Below are 18875 nucleotides of genomic sequence, written 5' to 3' on the forward strand. Positions count from 1 at the left end.
CGGGTGAGATCAGACGCACCCGGATGTCAAAGGCGTTTTAATACAGTCACAATCCAGCCCAACCTCCTGGGGAGAAATATGAAACTAGGAGCCAGGACTCCTGGGTTCTGTCCCAGCTTGGGGAGGGGAGGGGAGAGGAGTCAAGTGGGCGGGGGAGAAGAGGCGTCTGGGCTCTTGGGTTTTATCAATGTGCACAGCGCCCCCTAGTGCGCAAGGCCAGGAACACCCACTCTTCCTTCCGACCTCTGCGTGACCGTGATGAGCACCCTTCGGGTAAGGGGTTACCCCTTAGGAGTACTGGAGACATGTCTGGGGGTACGCCAACCCAACTGACCTTTGGAGAAAACTGAATTTTTGTTTTATGTTTTACAGCACTTTATTATTTTTGTACTTTTTGCACTCCAAAATTTCATCGCCCGCCCGGCTACGATTAAGTTGTTTGAACAAATGTGTTGCCATGGCAGAAAAAAATGTTGTGAGTCTTCGAAAACTGTAGGTACTGGGGGTACTTATAGTTTTTTTAAAGAGGGACTTTATAAAAAAAAGGTTGAGAAACACTGTGCTGGGGGTGGTTGATTTCCCCCTGCAAAGTCGCCTGCTATTTCAGGGCGTTTTGCTGCCTTCCGGCCGGCTGTACATTGGGCCGGGCCTTCGCTCTCTGGGCTGTGTAGTGATCCCAGCTCGCACCTACCCCTCACTGGAAAGGGGAGCCCCTGCCCAGCTCCCCCTTTTTTTCACCCGGGTGGGTCACCGCTATTTGGTGGCTGCTCCTTATGCCGCAGGGCGTGCATCCCGCAGCAGGTAGCGAGCTGGAGATAGGCTCTCTGCTTGCAGTCCCAAGCCCCCTCCAGCCAGCACTGTGCCCAGCTGCTCGCTCGCTCTCTTGGCTTTTCTGATGGCCACAGGCCCAGGGCTTGTTCGGAAAACCCCCTTGGCTTTCTGCTGCTCCACAGACACACACACACCCCCCCCCCCCCCCGCCGCCAGCAGACGCTACCCCTACTCAGGTCTGCCAAAGGGAGCCAAAGGGGGCAGTTGCCCTGGGCCCAGCAATTCAACAGGGGGGAGGCGGTGGCAGACAGAGCCCTGGGCCCTTTAAATGTCCACCAGAGCACTGCACTGGGCTCTCTGTGCGGCTCTGGGGGCTGGAGGGGCATGTATGCCCCGAGCAGCACAGAGGGCTGGCTGCCCCTGGCCCCGCCTCTTCTGCCCAAGGCCACGCCCCTTCTGGGCTGTCGGCTCCCCCGCCTTTGTGACCCAGGTGCCTGGGGTCGTCCCGACAGAACATGCCACGGCTCCGGGCAGGCTACAACCAGAGAGCAGATACTCCCAAAATGTGCAGCTACACACTGGTGCAAAACTCACTCACAGGCCACAGGCAGTGTCCTTCTCATCACACACACACACACACACACACACACACACACACACACAAAGGCTGTGACCTTCTCATCACACACACACACACACACACACAGAGAGGCTGGGTCCTTCTCATCACACACACACAGAGAGAGAGGCTGTGTCCTTCTTATCACATACGCACACACACACAGAGAGGCTGGGTCCTTCTAATCACACACACACACACACACACACACAGAGGCTGTGTCCTTTTCATCATACACACACACACACATCCCCACACAAGCTGTGTCCTTCTCATCACACACACACACACAGGTTGTGTCCTTCTCATAACACACACACACAGACTGTGTTCTTCTCATCCCACACACACACACAAGCCGTGTCCTTCTCATCACACACACACATACAGGCTGTGTCCTTCTCATCACACAAATACACACACACACACACAAACAGGCTGTGTCCTTTTCATCATACACACACACACAGGTTGTGTCCTTCTCATCCCACACACACACACAAGCCATGTCCTCATCACACACACACACACACACACACACACACACACAGAGGCTGTGTCCTTCTCATCACATACACACACACACACACACACACGCAGTGTCCTTCTCATCACAAAAACACACAGACACACCCACACACACCCACACACATCCAGGCTGTGTCCTTTTCATCACACAAATACACACACACACACACACACACACACACACACAGAGGCTGTGTCCTTCTCATCACACACACACACGTTGTGTCCTTCTCATCTCACACACACACACACACAGACTGTGTCCTTCTCATCACACACACACACACACACACAAGTCATGTCCTTTTCATCACACACACACACATCCCCACTCAAGCTGTGTCCTTCTCATCACACACACACAGGCTGTGTCATTCTCATCCCACACACACACAGGCTGTGTCCTTCTCATCCCACACACACACACACACACACACACACACACAAGCCGTGTCCTTTTCATCACACACATCCCCACACACAGGCTGTGTCCTTGTCATCACACACACACACACACACACAAACAGGTTGTGTCCTTCTCATCACACACACACAGAGGCTGTGACCTTCTCATCCCACACACACACACAAGCCGTGTTCTTTTCATCACACACACACACACAGAGAAATCACACAGCCCCCTTCCTACATTCCAGTCTCTGGCTCCCAAGCAGTGCGAAGATGTGAACTCTCTGTCCACAGGTACAAATTGTGCTTCTGCCCCCTGCCAGGTGTGTAGTTTAGATTTTCCCCAAACACCAGAGTGCAGGAAAGTCCAGGAAGCTGGTTGTTCAATGATGACGCAATCAGGTGTTTGCATAAGATTTCAAAGTCCATTGCTGGGTTCTTTGGGGGCGGGGTGTTTGCGGGCTCGTGAAGTCACGCTGTGCCACACCTGCCACGTGGACGGGTCACTCGGCCCTGTGGACCCGGGTGTTTTACTGCACTGGAATGTTCTCGTGCCAGGCTGCGAAAAAATCCCCCCGCCCAGCAGGTGCAGCAAGTGACAGCGCTGTGAAACGCCCGTGTAAACAGGCCCCCGGCGCCATTCGCTACTCCCCTTTCCTCCAGCGCCGGGAGAGCTCTCCCCCCACCCCTGCCGTGACCACGGCGCGGCGTGAGAGCGCTGCCCCGCCGTCGTGTAGACAAAACCTGGGCAGAGCAGGTGCTCCCGGAGGTGAGAAGCAGGACTGAAGCCAACATGGAAAGGTGCAGCTGCCCTTTGTATTCCTGCTGCCATGGGACCGGTGCTTCCTGGGTCCCAAATACAAGCTGCCCGGTGCCCGGCCTGGAACAGAATCCTAGAATCCTGGGGGGAACAGAATCCTAGAATCCCTGGGCGGGCAGAGATCTCAGGAGCCATCAAGTCCAGCCTACTGCCCAAAGCAGGACCAACCCCAACTCCATCATCCCAGCCTGGGCTTGGTCCAGCCGGGACTTCAACACCTCTAGGGATGGAGAATCCTTCCCTCCCCTCCCCCCCCCCCCCCCCCGCCATCCCACCCCAACCCGCTCCCTAGGGAACCCATCCCAGGGCTTCCCCACCCTCCTAGGGAAATAGTTTGTCCTAATATCCAACCTAGACCTCCCCCACTGCAACCTGAGACCATTGCTCCTTGTTCTGCCACCTGCCACCCCTGAGAACAGCCTCTCTCCAGCCTCTCTGGAACCCCCCTCCAGGGAGTTGCAGGCTGCTCTCAAATCCCCCGTCACACTTCTCTTCTGCAGACTGAACAAGCCCAAATCCCTCAGCCCCTCCTCGCAGGTCATGTGCTCCAGCCCCCGAATCATTTTGGTCGCCCTCCGCTGGACCCTCTCCAACGGGTCCACATCCTTTCTGTAGTGGGGGGCCCAGAACTGGACACAATACTCCAGATGTGGCCTCCCCAGTGCCAAATAAAGGGGAACAATCACTTCTCTAGATGTGCTGGCAATGCTCCTCCTAATGCACCCCACTATGTCGTTTGCCTTCTTGGCTACAAGGGTACCCTGTTAATTCAACAGCCTCAGAGGTCTCTGTCCACATGCCTTGCTGAAGCATTAGGTGTATGTATGCCATGGCCCCTTTCAGTGGCTCTTGGTATGGCTGATGACCAGTGTTCCCTGTAAGCTGAGCACTTGGGCGGCCGTCCAGGAGAGATTCAGGTGCCGCCCAGCTGATTGGGAGAGTACCCCGCAGCTGATCACAGCCAGCAGCATGTGTTTCTGTTGGTGGTGCACATCCACCCATGTGTTGGTGCACAGAATAAAATTCATTCCACACACAGATGGAAAATCTTAGCGGAACATTGCTGAGGACCCTTGTTGAGCCCCAAACAGGCTGAGGCCAACCATCTGGGGGTGTCCCCCAGAAACACAGCCCGATCTTGGACAGAGAGAGCCACCTAGCGTAGCTGTAACTCCCCGTACAAAGGCACAGTCCGTGCAGGGTCACACCCAGGTGTGCCTTTGTTGTGAACAGAGGCTGCTGTTGTTACAGCCACCAGGTTCCATCAAGTTGAAACCAAACCCAGTCGCATGGAGCTGAGGGAGTGACCCTGGTAGTGGGAGAGGGCTGCAGTCTAGAGAGGCCACAGCAAGGACAGTGTCTGATCTGTTTATTCTGTACAGCCACTTCCTGGTAGCAACAAATAAGCTGTCACGAGCTCCAGACCTTCCTGCACTAGCTTTGTATCCCCCAGTCCAGCCCCAGGACTGTCTGTGTCTCTGGGTTGGGAGCAGTGCCTGGGGGGTTAGGCTTGGGAGCCAGGACTCCTGGGGTCTAATCCCAGCACTGGAAGAGGAGCGGAGTCTAGTGGTTAGAATGGTCAAGCCAGGACTCCCAGGTTCCAGTCTCAGGGATTGGAAGAGGAGTAGAGTCTAGTGGTTAGAGCAGTAGAGCCAGGACTCCTGTGTCCTAGCACCAGCACTTGAAGAGGAGCGGAGCCCAGTGGTTAGAGTGGTCGAGCTAGGACACCTGGGTTCTACGTCTAGCTCTTGGCTGGATGTAATCTCCAGGCCTGAAATAGCTGGGGTTCTAGAATGTGCCCCCCATAGAGAGGCGGGGGAGCGGAGGCCCATGCTGTGCCAGATAACTGGTTGTCTGGGTCAGGCTGCCCCTCATGCTATGGGACCGCAGGATGATGGACTTCAGCAGCTGGTGCGGCCAGGCAAGGGGGCACGGTGAGGGGCAGCCCCTGCTGGGGTTGTCCCAGACCTAGGGAGGAGGCGGGCGGGGAGAGAGAAGCAGGCAATGCAGCCACTTCAGGGACAGGACAGCTCCCCCAGTGCTGAGATGCAGCCACTTCTGGGGTGGGAAAAACTGGAGAATGGCGGCAGAGGGACTGCTCAGCTCGACTTTGCGGGATGGGGGGACGGGGTGCTGGAGTCAGTGGTTTCCCAATACAGAGGGAGCCACCCTAAGCAAAATGGAAAATGTGGTAATTACACTCAACAAGGAAGTGAGTGAACTAATCCAAACTTGGCTCTCCCCCAGCTGGCAGGTATGGCCCAATGTCCCGGCGCAAGGGCGGGGGCCTCTCCCCGAGCAGTCAGGGCTGGCCCCCATGCCCCAGAGCTGCACTAGGGGGCGCTGGGCTGTGGGGCAGGAGGACTCCATACGGGGTCAACATAAGAATGGGATAGTGGAGTTGACTGAGGCCAGTCACAAAACATCTCCGCAAAGAGGGTGTTTCGGCCAAGATGGAGAACACCCCAGGAGCCTCATTCATATGCCACCGAAATGGAAAAGAGGAAGCAAAAGGGCCATGTAAGAACAGCACAGCAGTGGGACTTAGACACCCAGCTCTGGGAAGGGAGTGGGGGCTAGTGGTTAGAGCAAGGGGGAGGGGGCTGGGGGAGCCAGGACACCTGGGTTCTCTCCCCAGTTCAATAACACATTTGTTTACACTCATGAGACTGCAGGAAACCAACAGTCGGATCCCCTGTGGCGCTGCGGCTCCCTCCCCACGGCCCTGAGCCCCCAGGAGGTGAGAACAGTCTCTGCCTAACAGCTGGGAAGTCTCACAGGCCAGGCGAGAGCTGCCACAGGGAAAGTTCCAGCCATGGATGGCCAGCGGGCCCATCTACCCTGGCCTCCTGCCTGCACCCCCCCTTCTTGGCCCCAGACCCCTCCTGCCCAGTTCCCAGCCTGTCCCAACAGCCCCAGGTCTGACCCACAGGCCCAGGACCCCTCCCCCTTCCAACGCAGACCCTTGGGCACGGAGAGGCCCTGACTTGCCCCCCAGCAGGACCAGCCCTTCTCCTCATCCCAGGCCACACTCTTACCCCCAGGTCCACGTGGGTCTCTGCTCTCAACGTGCTTCCGGCCCACGCTTAGTAACAGACATTTAGCCGCATACAGAGGGTGTTGCCACTGGGTAATAAATCCTACGCACACTAGAGTGCAGAGTCCCCGGGGTAGGGCGGAGGGAACAGGCTGCTGGCTTGTAAACCTCGCGCTGGGGTCGGAGGGGGCTCGGCCCACAGTTCATGTTGCTCCTGTTAGTGGCAAATCCACAGCACAGGGAACGGGGCAGCAAAGAGGAGCCGTTGCAACTGCCATTTATGTCCTCTGTCTGGCACGTGGAAATGGCCAGACCCCAGGAAACCCCACAGCCCCGGTGCATGGAAAATCACTGGTCTGTACAGCCACGAGGGCCCCTCACGTGGTTTGCTGAACGACGCGGGGAGGGGGCAGACAGAGGCTGGGATGAGTTTCTCCAACCCTGCATGGGGGGAGTTTCAGATCTGACTTTAATTTTTCCCAAGCATTGAGGGGCACTTCTTAACCCCAACACAGCCAGGGTAAAAAACGACGGCTCGTTTCAGCTGGGGAAATACCGGGCTTTGGTCTGGTGGCTGGAAGGATGGCGGGCGGGGCGTTTTCAGTGGCCGGACGCTCTGATGAACCCAGTTCCGTGTGGTTTGCTGCAGACCCGAACCCACCATGATGCCTCCCCAACGCTGAAGAAAACAATGAATCTCGCGTTCTCCACCTATGTGTATTTACATTTAATAATTGCACAGCCCCATTTGCAGTGCATACACCCAACTACACCCTTTTGTCCTGCGCGGGCTTGTTTGTTTGAACCTTTCCGATACGCCCCTGTGTGCTGAACCGTATCCTGATACAGGAGTCAGGACTCCTGGGTTCTCTGCCCGGTTACAGGAGAGGAGTGGGGTCTAGTGGCCGTAGCCAGGGCAGCTGAGAGCCAGGATGTCTGGGGATCTACCCCTGTTCCTGGAGGGGCGTGGAGACTAGTGGTTAGAGATGGCAAACTCTGGCACAAACGCCCCTTTCTCAGCAGCCCGTGAGAGAACTTCCTCCTGACTTTTAACGGGCCACTAAGCAGGGACTGTGGGGCCGTTTATTGCGGCATCCTTCCTCGTGCTCACATTTCTTCTCCTGGGTGCGGCAGCGCCCAGCTGCATTGGTTCTTGCCAATTTCTCAGAGGGCGGGTGCATGGGCTGGCTCTGTCCGGTGGATAAAGGAGGCTGGCTCTGCGAAGAAGAGTAGAGCAGAGGAGTGGAGGATCCCGGAGCGTGTGCTTCTCCTGGGCAGAGGAAGGTGAAAGGGGGAAGAGCCGGAGATCCAGGGGCCTCGGTGTCTCAGCGAGGGAAGAAGGAAGGGGACAGAGAAGCTGGCTCGGCAGGGCAGAGGAGGGGTGTGACGAGCAGAGCGGAGCAGAGCACACACCTGCAGGGACCTGAGGCAGTGGCAGGTGGAAAAGCAGAGCCACAAGGCAGCTCAGCGGGCAAGCGCACCCCAAGCCAGCTCAGGAAGCCCCAGGAGAACCGCCTGGAGGAGCAGAGCAGTGGCCTGGAAATTAGGGGGCTGAGAGACGCGCCCCGAGGGAGCAGCAGAGCGGGAGTGGCGCCATGAGCTACCCAAGCTACGAGAAAGGCCCCGAACCCTCCGCTCCTACTCAGCCCCCGCCGTACTCCAACAACCCCCCTTACGGGGCCCCTCCCCCACTAGGCGGGCAGTTCCCCCCAGCCAGCTATGGGGCAACCCCCGGAATGCCCCCCCACCCGCAGGGCTATTATAGCCCGTACAACGAGGACCCCAGCCGGGGCCCGATGGTCTATGCCCCGCAGCAAGTCATCCTGGTCTCCCCGCCCACTGTCAAGGAGAACGACTACCTGGGCTACTCCATCTTTACCCTGCTCTGCTGCTGCCTGCCCCTGGGCATCGTGGCGCTGGTGTATTCCATCCAGGTGAGTCCGGGGGGGCGCGGTGCTGCCGGGAATGGGGGTGGCTCTCACATGGCACCACTAAGGGGTGTTGTGCTGGCGGGGGAGGGGGCTCTCACATGGCACCACTAGGGGGCGCTGCACTGCTGGGAGCAGAGGGAGGGCTCTCACATCACACCACTAGGGGGCACTGCGCTGCCTGCTGGGAGCGAGAGGGACCTTCCTTGGCAGTCATGATAATCGCTTTGCACCACTAGGGGGCGCTGCGCTGCCGGGAGTGGGGGGAGGACTCTCACATGGCACCACTAGGGGGCGCTGCGCTGCCGGGCGTGGGGGGAGGACTCTCACATGGCACCACTAGGGGGCGCTGCGCTGCCGGGCGTGGGGGGAGGACTCTCACATGGCACCACTAGGGGGCGCTGCGCTGCCGGGAGTGGGGGGAGGACTCTCACATGGCACCACTAGGAGGCGCTGCGCTGCCGGGCGTGGGGGGAGGACTCTCGCATGGCACCACTAGGGGGCGCTGCGCTGCCGGGCGTGGGGGGAGGACTCTCACATGGCACCACTAGGGGGCGCTGCGCTGCCGGGAGTGGGGGGAGGACTCTCACATGGCACCACTAGGGGGCGCTGCGCTGCCGGGAGTGGGGGGAGGACTCTCACATGGCACCACTAGGGGGCGCTGCGCTGCCGGGAGTGGGGGGAGGACTCTCACATGGCACCACTAGGGGGCGCTGCGCTGCCGGGAGTGGGGGGAGGACTCTCACATGGCACCACTAGGGGGCGCTGCGCTGCCGGGCGTGGGGGGAGGACTCTCACATGGCACCACTAGGGGGCGCTGCGCTGCCGGGCGTGGGGGGAGGACTCTCGCATGGCACCACTAGGGACACTGTGCTGCCAGGGGCCAGCCAGGGGGGCTCTCCCGTGGCAGTCAGGGCTGATCACATTGCACCACTAGGGGGCGCTGCGCTGCAGGGCGCAGGGAGCTCTCTCTTGTGGCAATGAATTCCACAGGCCACACGGGTGGCCCTTCGGGGAGCCGGCCTCGGGAGCGGCGAGACACCCTTCCTCCAGGACTGGCAGGAGGACAAGGAAGCGACTCTACTGAGTGGGGAGCCAGCGTAGGGCAGTACGGTCTGGGGGTGGAGGCCCAGATGGCTGGTGGCACAGACTGTACCACCCTGGCCACTGCTTGCCCTGGAGATTCAGGGTAGCAGTAGGATTGATGAAGGCAGGTAAGTGTGCAGCACAGAGCCAAGATCTAAGGGGAGGGCGGGTGCTGACTCCCTGGGGTGGAGCCTCGCCAGCCGCTGTCCATCTGTGGAAATACGGGTGGGGAAGAGCTGGGGACTGTTCAGAGCTGTGTTTCTTAAACTATGTTCCGAGAGAACAACAGAATTCAAAATGGCCACCCTTAAAGGTTTTTTTCTCGAGAACTTTCCCCCGACCCTTTTTCCCCCCGACTTTTTTTTTCTCAACAAAAAATCTTTCATGTTCCCCATAAATAATTTATTGTTTGCTGTTCCTCAGTCTTAAAAAGTTTAGGAAACACTGGTTTAGAGAGTCACTGGAACAGCCACACAGAGGTAATAGGAGAGAGTGTGCTAGAGGTGCTAGTAATGTCTGTTACTCAGCAGCTCAACCGCAGAGGCAGCTGCATCTCAGCCCCCAATGAGCCAGCCCCATGGGGTGTTGCTCTGTATCTGTTCCCCTGCTGTCCCAGCCCAGAGACAGCTGCATCTCAGCACTGGGTGAATCTTTCCCTTATATGTTATATGTGTCCGTTACCCCCCTCCCCTCACACACACACACACACACACACACACTGACCCACCCCAGAGGTGGCTGCATCTCAGTGCCGGGTGAGCAGTTCCCAGTAGCTGTGGGGTTAATTGTTCCTGTCTCTCTCTCTCTCCCCAGACCAGGGATGCCAACAACGCCGGGAATGCTGTCCAAGCGCAGCGGAGTTCCCGGATGGCCCAGATTTTCAACCACACGGCCCTCGGAGTGGGAATTGTGCTGCTGATCGCGTGGATTGCCATCGTGGTGACCATCACCATGTTTCACTAGAGAGCCGATCCCTGAGGAGTTAATCCTTCCACCCAGCCTCTCCGCGTATCCAGCTCTGAGCCAACCCCTCCAGTAGGGGGCAGCGGGTTTTCCACACCTGCCTGAACACACACACAGCAACAAGATCACACACAGACCTGCACACACAACCATCTCCTCAGCCCCAGCCACCCCCACCAAGCAGCCAGTCCATGGGCCCCTCTCCCCCAGCGTAACCCCCCCTTGCCAGCCCCAGCGCACACCGGGGGACCCAGGGAGAAAGGGTCCCCTCTGCCCAACCCAGGACTCCCAACTAGGCCATATTCCACCCACCCACATCCAGGGACATGGTTCAAATGTGGGTGCAAAGGACTCTGGGAGACACTGGGGATGGACAGGGCTTCAGACAGGGTCTGAGATGATGCAAGGGAGGAGGGTGGTCCCAAATCCAGCCTTACCCCTAGGCTTTCCCCACCCAACTCCACCCAGCTGAGGTCCATTTTGGGCCACACCATTGGCTTCTGGGAAAGACGGGACAGTCCAGACCACGGACTAAGATTCTCCCCTGTTGGTTGTGTTAGAGGATAAGGGCTCTAGTACTGCTTCTGGCTAGTGGGGTGACTCCTTTAGTGCCATCTAGAGGATAACAACCTTACTGCTGCTGCTGGCTAGTGGAGTGACTCCTTTAGTGCCATCTAGAGGATAACAACCTTACTGCTGCTGCTGGCTAGTGGAGTGACTCCTTTAGTGCCATCTAGAGGATAACAACCTTAGAACTGCTGCTGGCTAGAGGAGTGATTGGAAGATAACAGTCTACTACTGCTGCTGGTTAATGGATGAAGGGGACCCATCATGGCGTGACCGGTAAGACCAATAAAACCACTGTCTGCTGGGTAATCCGATCAGCTCCTAGTCACCCTGTGTTTAAACAGCATGTCTCAGGCGAGGGAGCACACCACTGCCCAGCTCCTGGTGCCCGGCTATGAGAGCCGCCCCCTGCCAGCTCCACTGATAAGTGGCAAAATGCCCCTTGTGTGCACATGGGTTCACCCGCCAGCTTCGCCTGGCTGCCCAGAGATCTCCCCGATCGGCTGAGAGCGCCAAGGATGGACACGCTCGTGCCACGGATGAAGCCCAGCACCTGTGTGAGAGGAGACGCCGCCTCCCCCCCGCCCTGGCCTGAGTGGCTGAGAGAGGCTGAAAGACTTGGTGCACAAGTCTGCTCTCGTGCAAAGGGACAGCAATTCAGGGACGTGTTCAGGCTGTGTTACACGGCAGGGCGTGATCCAAGTGTGAGCCCGCAACCCTACTGAGGGGCAGCACTACTGGGAGCTAGGCAGGACCCTTCCCTGGCGTGTTGGTTAAAGCGGCATCGGACGCTCCAGAGAAATGAGGCAGGTTCAAAATCATCCCCCGGCTGTTACCGCGGGGTCCAGAGCCTGCCCGGGCCCACGTGGCCACGGGGTGTTGCGAGATCGCTGACTCCCCCAACAGCCAAGCTCCACTGGGAATGTCCAAAAGCCTGGCCCAGGCCCCACCGGGGTGCCAAATGGAGACGTTTGTGTTGCAGCGAGAGGGGCGCGCCGCAATGGGAGTCCTGCTCCTGCCGCTCACCTAGCCAGCCTGCCTTTGCCTGCCCTCGCCTCGCCCACCGGAGACGCCACTGGTGGCGCATGCCCCCCTCTCTGTACATCTGCCCCTGCCGCTGCTTCCAGGCTCACCGACCCAAAGCCAGCGAGGGGCCTCGCCGAGGAAACGGGCTCATTAAATTATTCCACCAGCGTGTGTTTGAGAACTTTCCTTGGTCACCCTGCGCTCTAACCACTAGTCCCCACTGCCCTCCCAGAACCATGGAAGGCACATGGGAGTCCTGACTCGCAGCCCCTTGCTCTAACCACTAGTGTCCACTGCCCTCCCAGAGCCATGGAAGGCACCTGGGAGTCCTGACTTGCAGTCCCTTGCTCTAACCACTAGTCCCCACTGCCCTCCCAGAGCCGTGAAAAGCACCCGGGAGTCCTGACTCTCAGCTCCTTGCTCTAACCACTAGACCCCTCTGCCCACCTGGAGCATGGGAAAGAGCCCAGGAGACTTGATTCCCAGTCCCCTCCCTGCTCTAACCACTAGACTCCCCCCCCCCCCAGCTCATATATGGCAAAGGCTTGTGCTGGGTGCTGCATTGGCTGTGACACACTGGGGGGTGAGGCCAAGTGATCAAGCAGGGCTGGGGAGCCTTTTCTGGGTTGGGGGCCGCTGAGCCACAGAAAAATCAGTTGGGGGCCACACGCAAGCGAGAAGCAAAATAACCCCAAGGACCCGTCGCTGAGGGGCTGTGCACCAGCCCTGCGGATGTCGGCAGAGGGCTGGAGCACCAGCGCGGGCTCCCCAAGGGGGTGGGAGCCCTGAGCCTGGGGAGCCACATCCAGCCCCGGGGCCTGAGGTGCCCCACCCCGATCGACGTGCTCCCCCGAGAAGACACTGGGGTAGTCCTGGGAGTGGATTCCCCATAACGGGCCGTCCAAGCTCCTCCACTGTTGCACCTGAAAAGCCATGGGAGGGGGGCATGCTCGGTCGGCGCCTCCACAAGGGGCGTGGCTTCAGGTGGAAGGGGCGTGGCTTCAGGTGGAAGGAGCGGGGCAATTTAAAGGCCCCCGGGGCTCCAGCCACCACTGCTGTGATAGTAATCGGAGCAGCCCAGAGCGCTGGGCCCTTTTACACCACTGGGTCCCAGGGCATTGAGCCCTTCCCCTCGTCGGCGGCCCTGGTTGTGGGTGTTCCCTGTCTCACCACATATTTCGGTATCCCGCTGTGATGCAGTGGGGTCTGCTTTCACTCTTGTAGTCCCTGCAGTCGCTCTTTGCGGTGCTGTACGTGATTCTACAGCCCTGTGCTGTTCTCTAGTAACGCTGTGTGTGTGCCTCAGTTTCCCTGGGCACTGCCGCTCTCTCTGCATGAGGAGGGGACAGCTGGGCCCGACTCACTGGGGAAGTGTGTTCAGCCTCTATCCTCCTGAGGACCAGGTGACAACAGATCACACCTTGGGACAAAGGAGGAGGCAGGGCTGCTTAGAGGGCTGGGACCAGTGTGTGTGGGGGGGGGAGTTTCTGCTGGCTCGGGGAGACTAGCCGGCTTGGGGGCGGGGCAGAGCCCTGGCTCGGTGCCATATCCCCAAGATGGGTTGTTCTGGCTGCTCCTGGTTCCCTTAACAACAGATCTGTGCCACGCTGTGTCCCTGTGAGCCAATGAACCTTCTGTTCTACCTGCCAGCTGAGAATCCCCTCTGGCTGTGGGTGGGGCCCAGGGACTCCCCCACGCTCTGTGACACACACACATGTAGCACAGCCAGTCCCCCGGGTACTCGTGACAACAGCCAGGTAGGGTTACCAGGCGAGTTAAAAAAATACCGGACGGGGGACTGGACAGGAGGCAGGCGGGGCTGGCCAGGACGAGGGGCGGGGCAGCCGGTGGGAAGCAGGGCTGGCGGGAGTGGGGGGCAGCGGGGCTGTCCGGGGGAGATCGAGCGAATCGGCTGGGGGGAGCGGGACTGACCCAGGCGGGTGCAGATCCCAGGGCGCTGCCCGTCCCGCACACGGTCCCGGCCAAGCACTAGGGAGTCCGGGTGCGGCTCCACAAGGCGCTGGAACAGCGCTCAGGACCAGGGACAGGGCTTCCCCTCCAAGGCGTCACACGCAACCAGAGGCTCCCAGCGCCGATCGCGCACCGCACCCCACCACTCCCCCCGCCCCCGCCAGGCTTCCCTCGGGCGCCCAGTCAGAAAACCAGAAAATACCCAACACTGCACGTGTCCGATGTTTTCTGATTTTTTTTTACCAGACAGAGGGCCCAAAAACTGTCGGGTTGAAGAGCAGACACCTGGCGACCCTACAGCCAGGCGGTTAGAATGACGCCGCTAAGGGTGGACTTCGCACAAAACGCAGCCTCCCTACCCCTCCATGGGAAGTGGGGGGGGTGGCTTTGGGGGGTGGAGTGTCACACACCTTACAGCCCTGCCGCTGGGCCAGCACCTGGTCGCCTGTCGCAGGAATGACACAGCCGGCGAACAAGTCCGGGCCTTGTGTACCCACAGGCCTACGCAGGAAGGGGGTGGGGTACCGGGCTAGATGGGCCAATGGGGCAGAGTCAGGGTCACAAAGGGGGGTGGGATACCGGGTTAGATGGGCCTGTGAAGGGGCCCATGGCTCTGTACCAGTGAGGGGGTGCAGGCAGGAGGCCAGGGCAGATGGGCCTGTGGCTGGAGCTTTCCCTGTGGCAGCTCTGAGGGCAAGCGCCCGGCCTGCGGGAAGAGCTGGGCAAGGGGAGGACTTCCCAGCTGTCTGGCAGTGGCTCACCTGCTGGGGGCTCAGGGCAGGGCCGTGGGGAGGGAGCCGCAGCGCCACACGGGACCCGGCTGTTGGTTTCCTGCAGTCACATGAGTCTAAACAAATGTGTTATGGAGCTGGGAAGAGAACCCAGGCATCCTGGCTCCCCCAGCCCCCTCGCTCTAACCACTAGCCCCCACCCCCCTCCCAGAGCTAGGAGAGAACCCAGGAGCCCTGGCTCCCCCAGCCCCCTCCCCCTTGCTCTAACCACTAGCCCCCACCCCCCTCCCAGAGCTAGGAGAGAACCCAGGAGCCCTGGCTCCCCCAGCCCCCTCCCCCTTGCTCTAACCACTAGCCCCCACCCCCCTCCCAGAGCTGGGAGAGAACCCAGGAGCCCTGGCTCTCTCTTTCCATAAAACTAGCCACTGCATATGCAATGTCTCAGGGCAGCTCACTGAGGAAGGTAGGAGGGTGCCAGAGAGCAGCATAGAAGCGTGGCCAGCAGGGGGCAGCACGGCCCAGGGCTGCCCAGCCTCTGAGAACTGCCCCAGCTCGGTGCAGCCCTGCTTAAAGGGACAATGTCTTCAAATAGCCACCTGGGCCTGGGAATGGTTTGACACTTAGCCAGCGGTCAAGCCTCCGGGCGCCACGCCAGTGAGGACAATGCCCATTTTGGGAGGGTCCTAACCAGGGCCGGCCCACGACATTTTGGCACTGAGGCGGGGAGCTTGAATGACGCCCCCCTACCCGCTCGCTGCACTCTGGGGCCCCCCCCAACACAGTCTGGCCCCTGAGGCAGCTGCCTCAGTTCACCTCATGGTAAGGCCAGCCCCGGTCACAACCAACTTGGTAATGTGCGTGTGTGACAGTGTGTGTGTTTGTGTCTCTGTGCATCAGTGTGTACGTGTGGGTGCATGGACGTCAGTGTATCTGCGTGTGTATGTATTGGGTATGTGTGTGTGCATGTGCATGTGTCTGTTAGTATTAGTGTGTATTTGTGCGCGTGCGTGTGCATGTTAGTGTGTGTGTGTGTCAATATGTATTTCAGTGTGTATTTGTGCCAGTGTATGTGTATTTGTGCATGTGTGTGCATGTCCCAGTGTGTGACTGTAAGCGTGACTGTGTTTGTGTGTGTGTGTCAGTTTGTGAGCATATCCCAGTGTGTCGACATCAGTGTGTGTGTGTGTGTCTGTGTGTGTGCATGCGCATGTCCCAGTGTGTGTTTGTCGCAGTGTGTGTGTGTCTGTGTGTGTGTGTGTGTGTGCATGTCCCAGTGTCTGTCTGTGTCAGTGTGTGTGCATGTCCCAGTGTGTGTTTGTCACAGTGTGTGTGTGTGTGTGTGTGTGTGTGCCAGCCTGTGAGGAGCCTGCAGCCCCATCCCTCCCTCCCCCAGCCCACAATCTCCAGGAGGCCGATAACCTGGCCCTGATAAGGTTTGGGGGTATCTAGGCTCCGGCAAGCGCTGGGCCCGGGACAAGCAGACGCAGTTGGGACAAAGCGACTGTTCCAGGCCAAGGGCCCTGCAAGGTCAGAGACAGGAACCTGCCAAGTCAGCGCCAGCCTGGGCCACCAGGGGAGTCAGACCTACTGAGGAATAAGGGTCCCAGCTTGGGGAGGGGAGTGGGGGCTAGTGGTTAGAGCAGGAAAGGCTGGGAGCCAGGACATCTGGGTTCTAGCCCTGGCTCTGAGCAGGAAGTGGGGTCTAGTGATTAGCGTGGGGGCAGGGTTTCCTACTTGTATCCCAACTGCCTTTGGGACAATCATACCCCTTGCCATGCCTCAGTTTCCCCATGTGGACCACAAGGGGGTTGTTTTAACTCCTTTTCTCGGCAAAGTGAGTCAGGCCCTACAGTAGAAGGGCCGAGTTAGATCACCAGGCCGTTCCCAGAGATGGCAGGACCCAGTACCAGCAAATTGGCCCCTCTGCCCAGCTCAGGAGCCTGCCCCCGAGAGCTGTGTCCCGTGGGGCCCCTCAAGCTCTGGCCGTCCCCACACTCTGCCCCTCTCCCCCCCCCCCCCCCCCCACACTGCTCTGCTGCAGAAGACAAACAGGAAGGAAACAGAACAGAAACACCCGACGTGTGTGTGTGTGTGTGTGTGTGTGTGTGTGTGTGTGTGTGTGTGTGTGTGTGTGTGTGTGTGATATGCCCAAGAGAGAGAGAGCCCTGTGGGTTTAGGGCTGGTGCAGGCACTCAGGGTATGTCTACACTACAAAGTTATTTCGAACTAACAGCCGTTAGTTCGAATTAACTTTAATAGGTGCTACACAGGCAAACCACTAGTTCGAACTTAATTCGAACTAGGTAAACCTCATTCTACGAGGACTAACGCCTAGTTTGAATTAAGTAGTTCAAATTAAGGGCTGTGTAGCCACTTAATTCGAACTAGTGGGAGGCTAGCCCTCCCCAGCTTGCCCTGGTGGCCACTCTGGGCCAAACCAGGGAAACTCGTCTGCCCCCCTCCCGGCCCCGGGAGCCCTTAAAGGGGCACGGTCTGGCTACAGTGCTTGTGCCAGTTGCAAGCCTGCCAGCACCGAGCCAGCAGACCCTGCACCTGGCTCGGCATGAGCCAGCCACCCGCTGCCACCCAGCCCTCCGCCTCTTCCCGGGACCAGGCTGGCGGCTCCCAGGAGCCTGCCCGGGGCCACAAGAGGCGGGCACCCACCTGGTCTAGTGCAGACATCGTGGACCTCATCCAGGTTTGGGGGGAAGCCTCCAACGTCCATGATCTCCGCACTAGGCTCAGGAAAGTGGCCGTCTAGGGCAGAATAGCTGCCAGCCTGGCCACCCAGGAGCAGGGTTGCATGAAAATCAAGGTGGTCCAGTGAGACCCCAACCCTGAGCCCTGAGCTTAGAACATAAAAACATAAGAACGGCCGTACTGGGTCAGACCAAAGGTCCATCTAGCCCGACAGTGGCCAACACTAGGTACCCTAGAGGGGATGGACTGAAGACAATGACCAAACCATTTGTCTCGTGCCATCCATCTCCAGCCTTCCACAAACAGAGGCCAGGGACACCAATTCTACCCCCTGGCTAATACCACTCCATGGACCCAACCTCCATGACTTTATCAAACTTCTCTTTAAACTCTGTTCTAGTTCTAGCCTTCACAGCCTCCTGCAGCAAGGAGTTCCACAGGTTGACTATTTGCTTTGTGAAAAAGAACTTTCTGTTATTAGTTTGAAGCCTGCTACCCATTCCTTTCATTTGGTGTCCTCTAGTCCTTCTATTATGGGAACTAATGAAGAACTTTGCTTTATGCACCCTCTCCACACCACTCATGCTTTTATAGACCTCTATCCTGTCCCCCCTCCTTCTCCTCTTTTCTAAGATGAGAAGTCCCAGTCTCTTTAGCCTCTCTTCATATGGGACCTGTTCCAAACCCCTGATCATTTTAGTTGCCCTCCCCTCTCCCACCCTCTCTCTTCCCCTCTCCCACCTCCTTTTCCCAGTCTCCCCGAGTTTTGTTCAATAAAGAGAGTTTCTATTTTTGAACACACGTGTCCTTTATTTTGTACATCAGGAAGGGGGGCTAGGGAGGGGTAAGTGGAAGGAGGTGAGGGAGGAATGGGGTACGAGCCCCCGATGGGGAGGACTGGGGTGGCTCTGCGGGCTCCTCGGGGTGGAAGCTCTCCTGCAGCCCCCCCCCCCCCCCGATTGACCCTCCCCTCCGGATGGCAGCCTGCGGCAAGTGCAGCCGGGCTGATGGCCAAGTGCTGTGATGTGCCCAGTGTGGGCATTCAGGGCACTCCAAGCCAGGACTGCTTTGCTGTCCCTCATTGAGTTAGACAAGCGAGCGGGGAACCCCTGAGAACTGTCTGTCTGGGGTGGGGGTCGGGTCCCTTTAAGCACAGCCCTCGGCTAGCCTGAGACAGCAGCTCCATGCTCTAAGTCCTAACCTGATGCCCTGCCGGCACTGCTTCCGGCCAGCCTTAACCTTGGTTTAGTGTCCACTCAATGGGGACATGCTAGTTTGAATTAGCAAAATACTAATTCAAACTAGTTTTTCAGTCTAGATGCACTAGTTCAAATTTGCTTAGTTCGAATTAACTAATTCGAATGAAGTTAGTTCGAATTAGTGCTGTAGTGTAGACATACCCTCAGTGTGCCAGGCAGAGCCCAGACATGGCCCCTACCCCATCTGGGATCAGAGCCCCATTGTACCAGGCACTACCCAGACCCATCCAGAGACAGGCCCTGCCCAGCCGGGATCAGGGCCCCATTGTGCCAAGCATCGCCCAGACCTATCCAGAGACAGGCCTTGCCCACCTGGGATCAGTCTTTAACTAGACATAGGCAGGATTATTTGTAAGTGGGAAACTGAGGCACAGAGCTCTGCAGTGACTTGTCTAGGGTTCCCCAGTGAGTTGATAGCAGCTCTGGGCATTGAAGCCAGGTCTATCTGAATATCCATTCAC

The 18875-nt window shown here is 58.5% G+C and overlaps 1 protein-coding gene across 1 annotated transcript; it reads left to right on the forward strand.

Annotated features, from left to right (window-relative positions):
* The first annotated feature begins 7064 nt into the window (after positions 1 to 7064).
* Positions 7065 to 11924, forward strand: LOC102449547 (proline rich transmembrane protein 1B-like). The gene is made up of 2 exons (XM_006110257.4): positions 7065 to 8117; positions 10011 to 11924. The coding sequence occupies exons 1-2, from the start codon at positions 7779 to 7781 to the stop codon at positions 10158 to 10160; spliced, it is 489 nt and encodes a 162-aa protein (XP_006110319.2). The 5' UTR covers positions 7065 to 7778; the 3' UTR covers positions 10161 to 11924.
* Positions 11925 to 18875: the final 6951 nt, after the last annotated feature.

This window comes from Pelodiscus sinensis, chromosome 24 (genome assembly GCF_049634645.1).
Source record: "Pelodiscus sinensis isolate JC-2024 chromosome 24, ASM4963464v1, whole genome shotgun sequence".
NCBI classification, from domain to species: Eukaryota; Metazoa; Chordata; order Testudines; family Trionychidae; genus Pelodiscus; species Pelodiscus sinensis.

Excerpts from the sequence above, each read along its gene's own strand:
- LOC102449547 (XM_006110257.4), top strand. The coding sequence starts at position 7,779 with ATGAGCTACCCAAGCTACGAGAAAGGCCCCGAACCCTCCGCTCCTACT. Across the intron at positions 8,118-10,010 it reads CGCTGGTGTATTCCATCCAG|ACCAGGGATGCCAACAACGC; the intron begins GTGAGTCCGGGG and ends CTCTCTCCCCAG.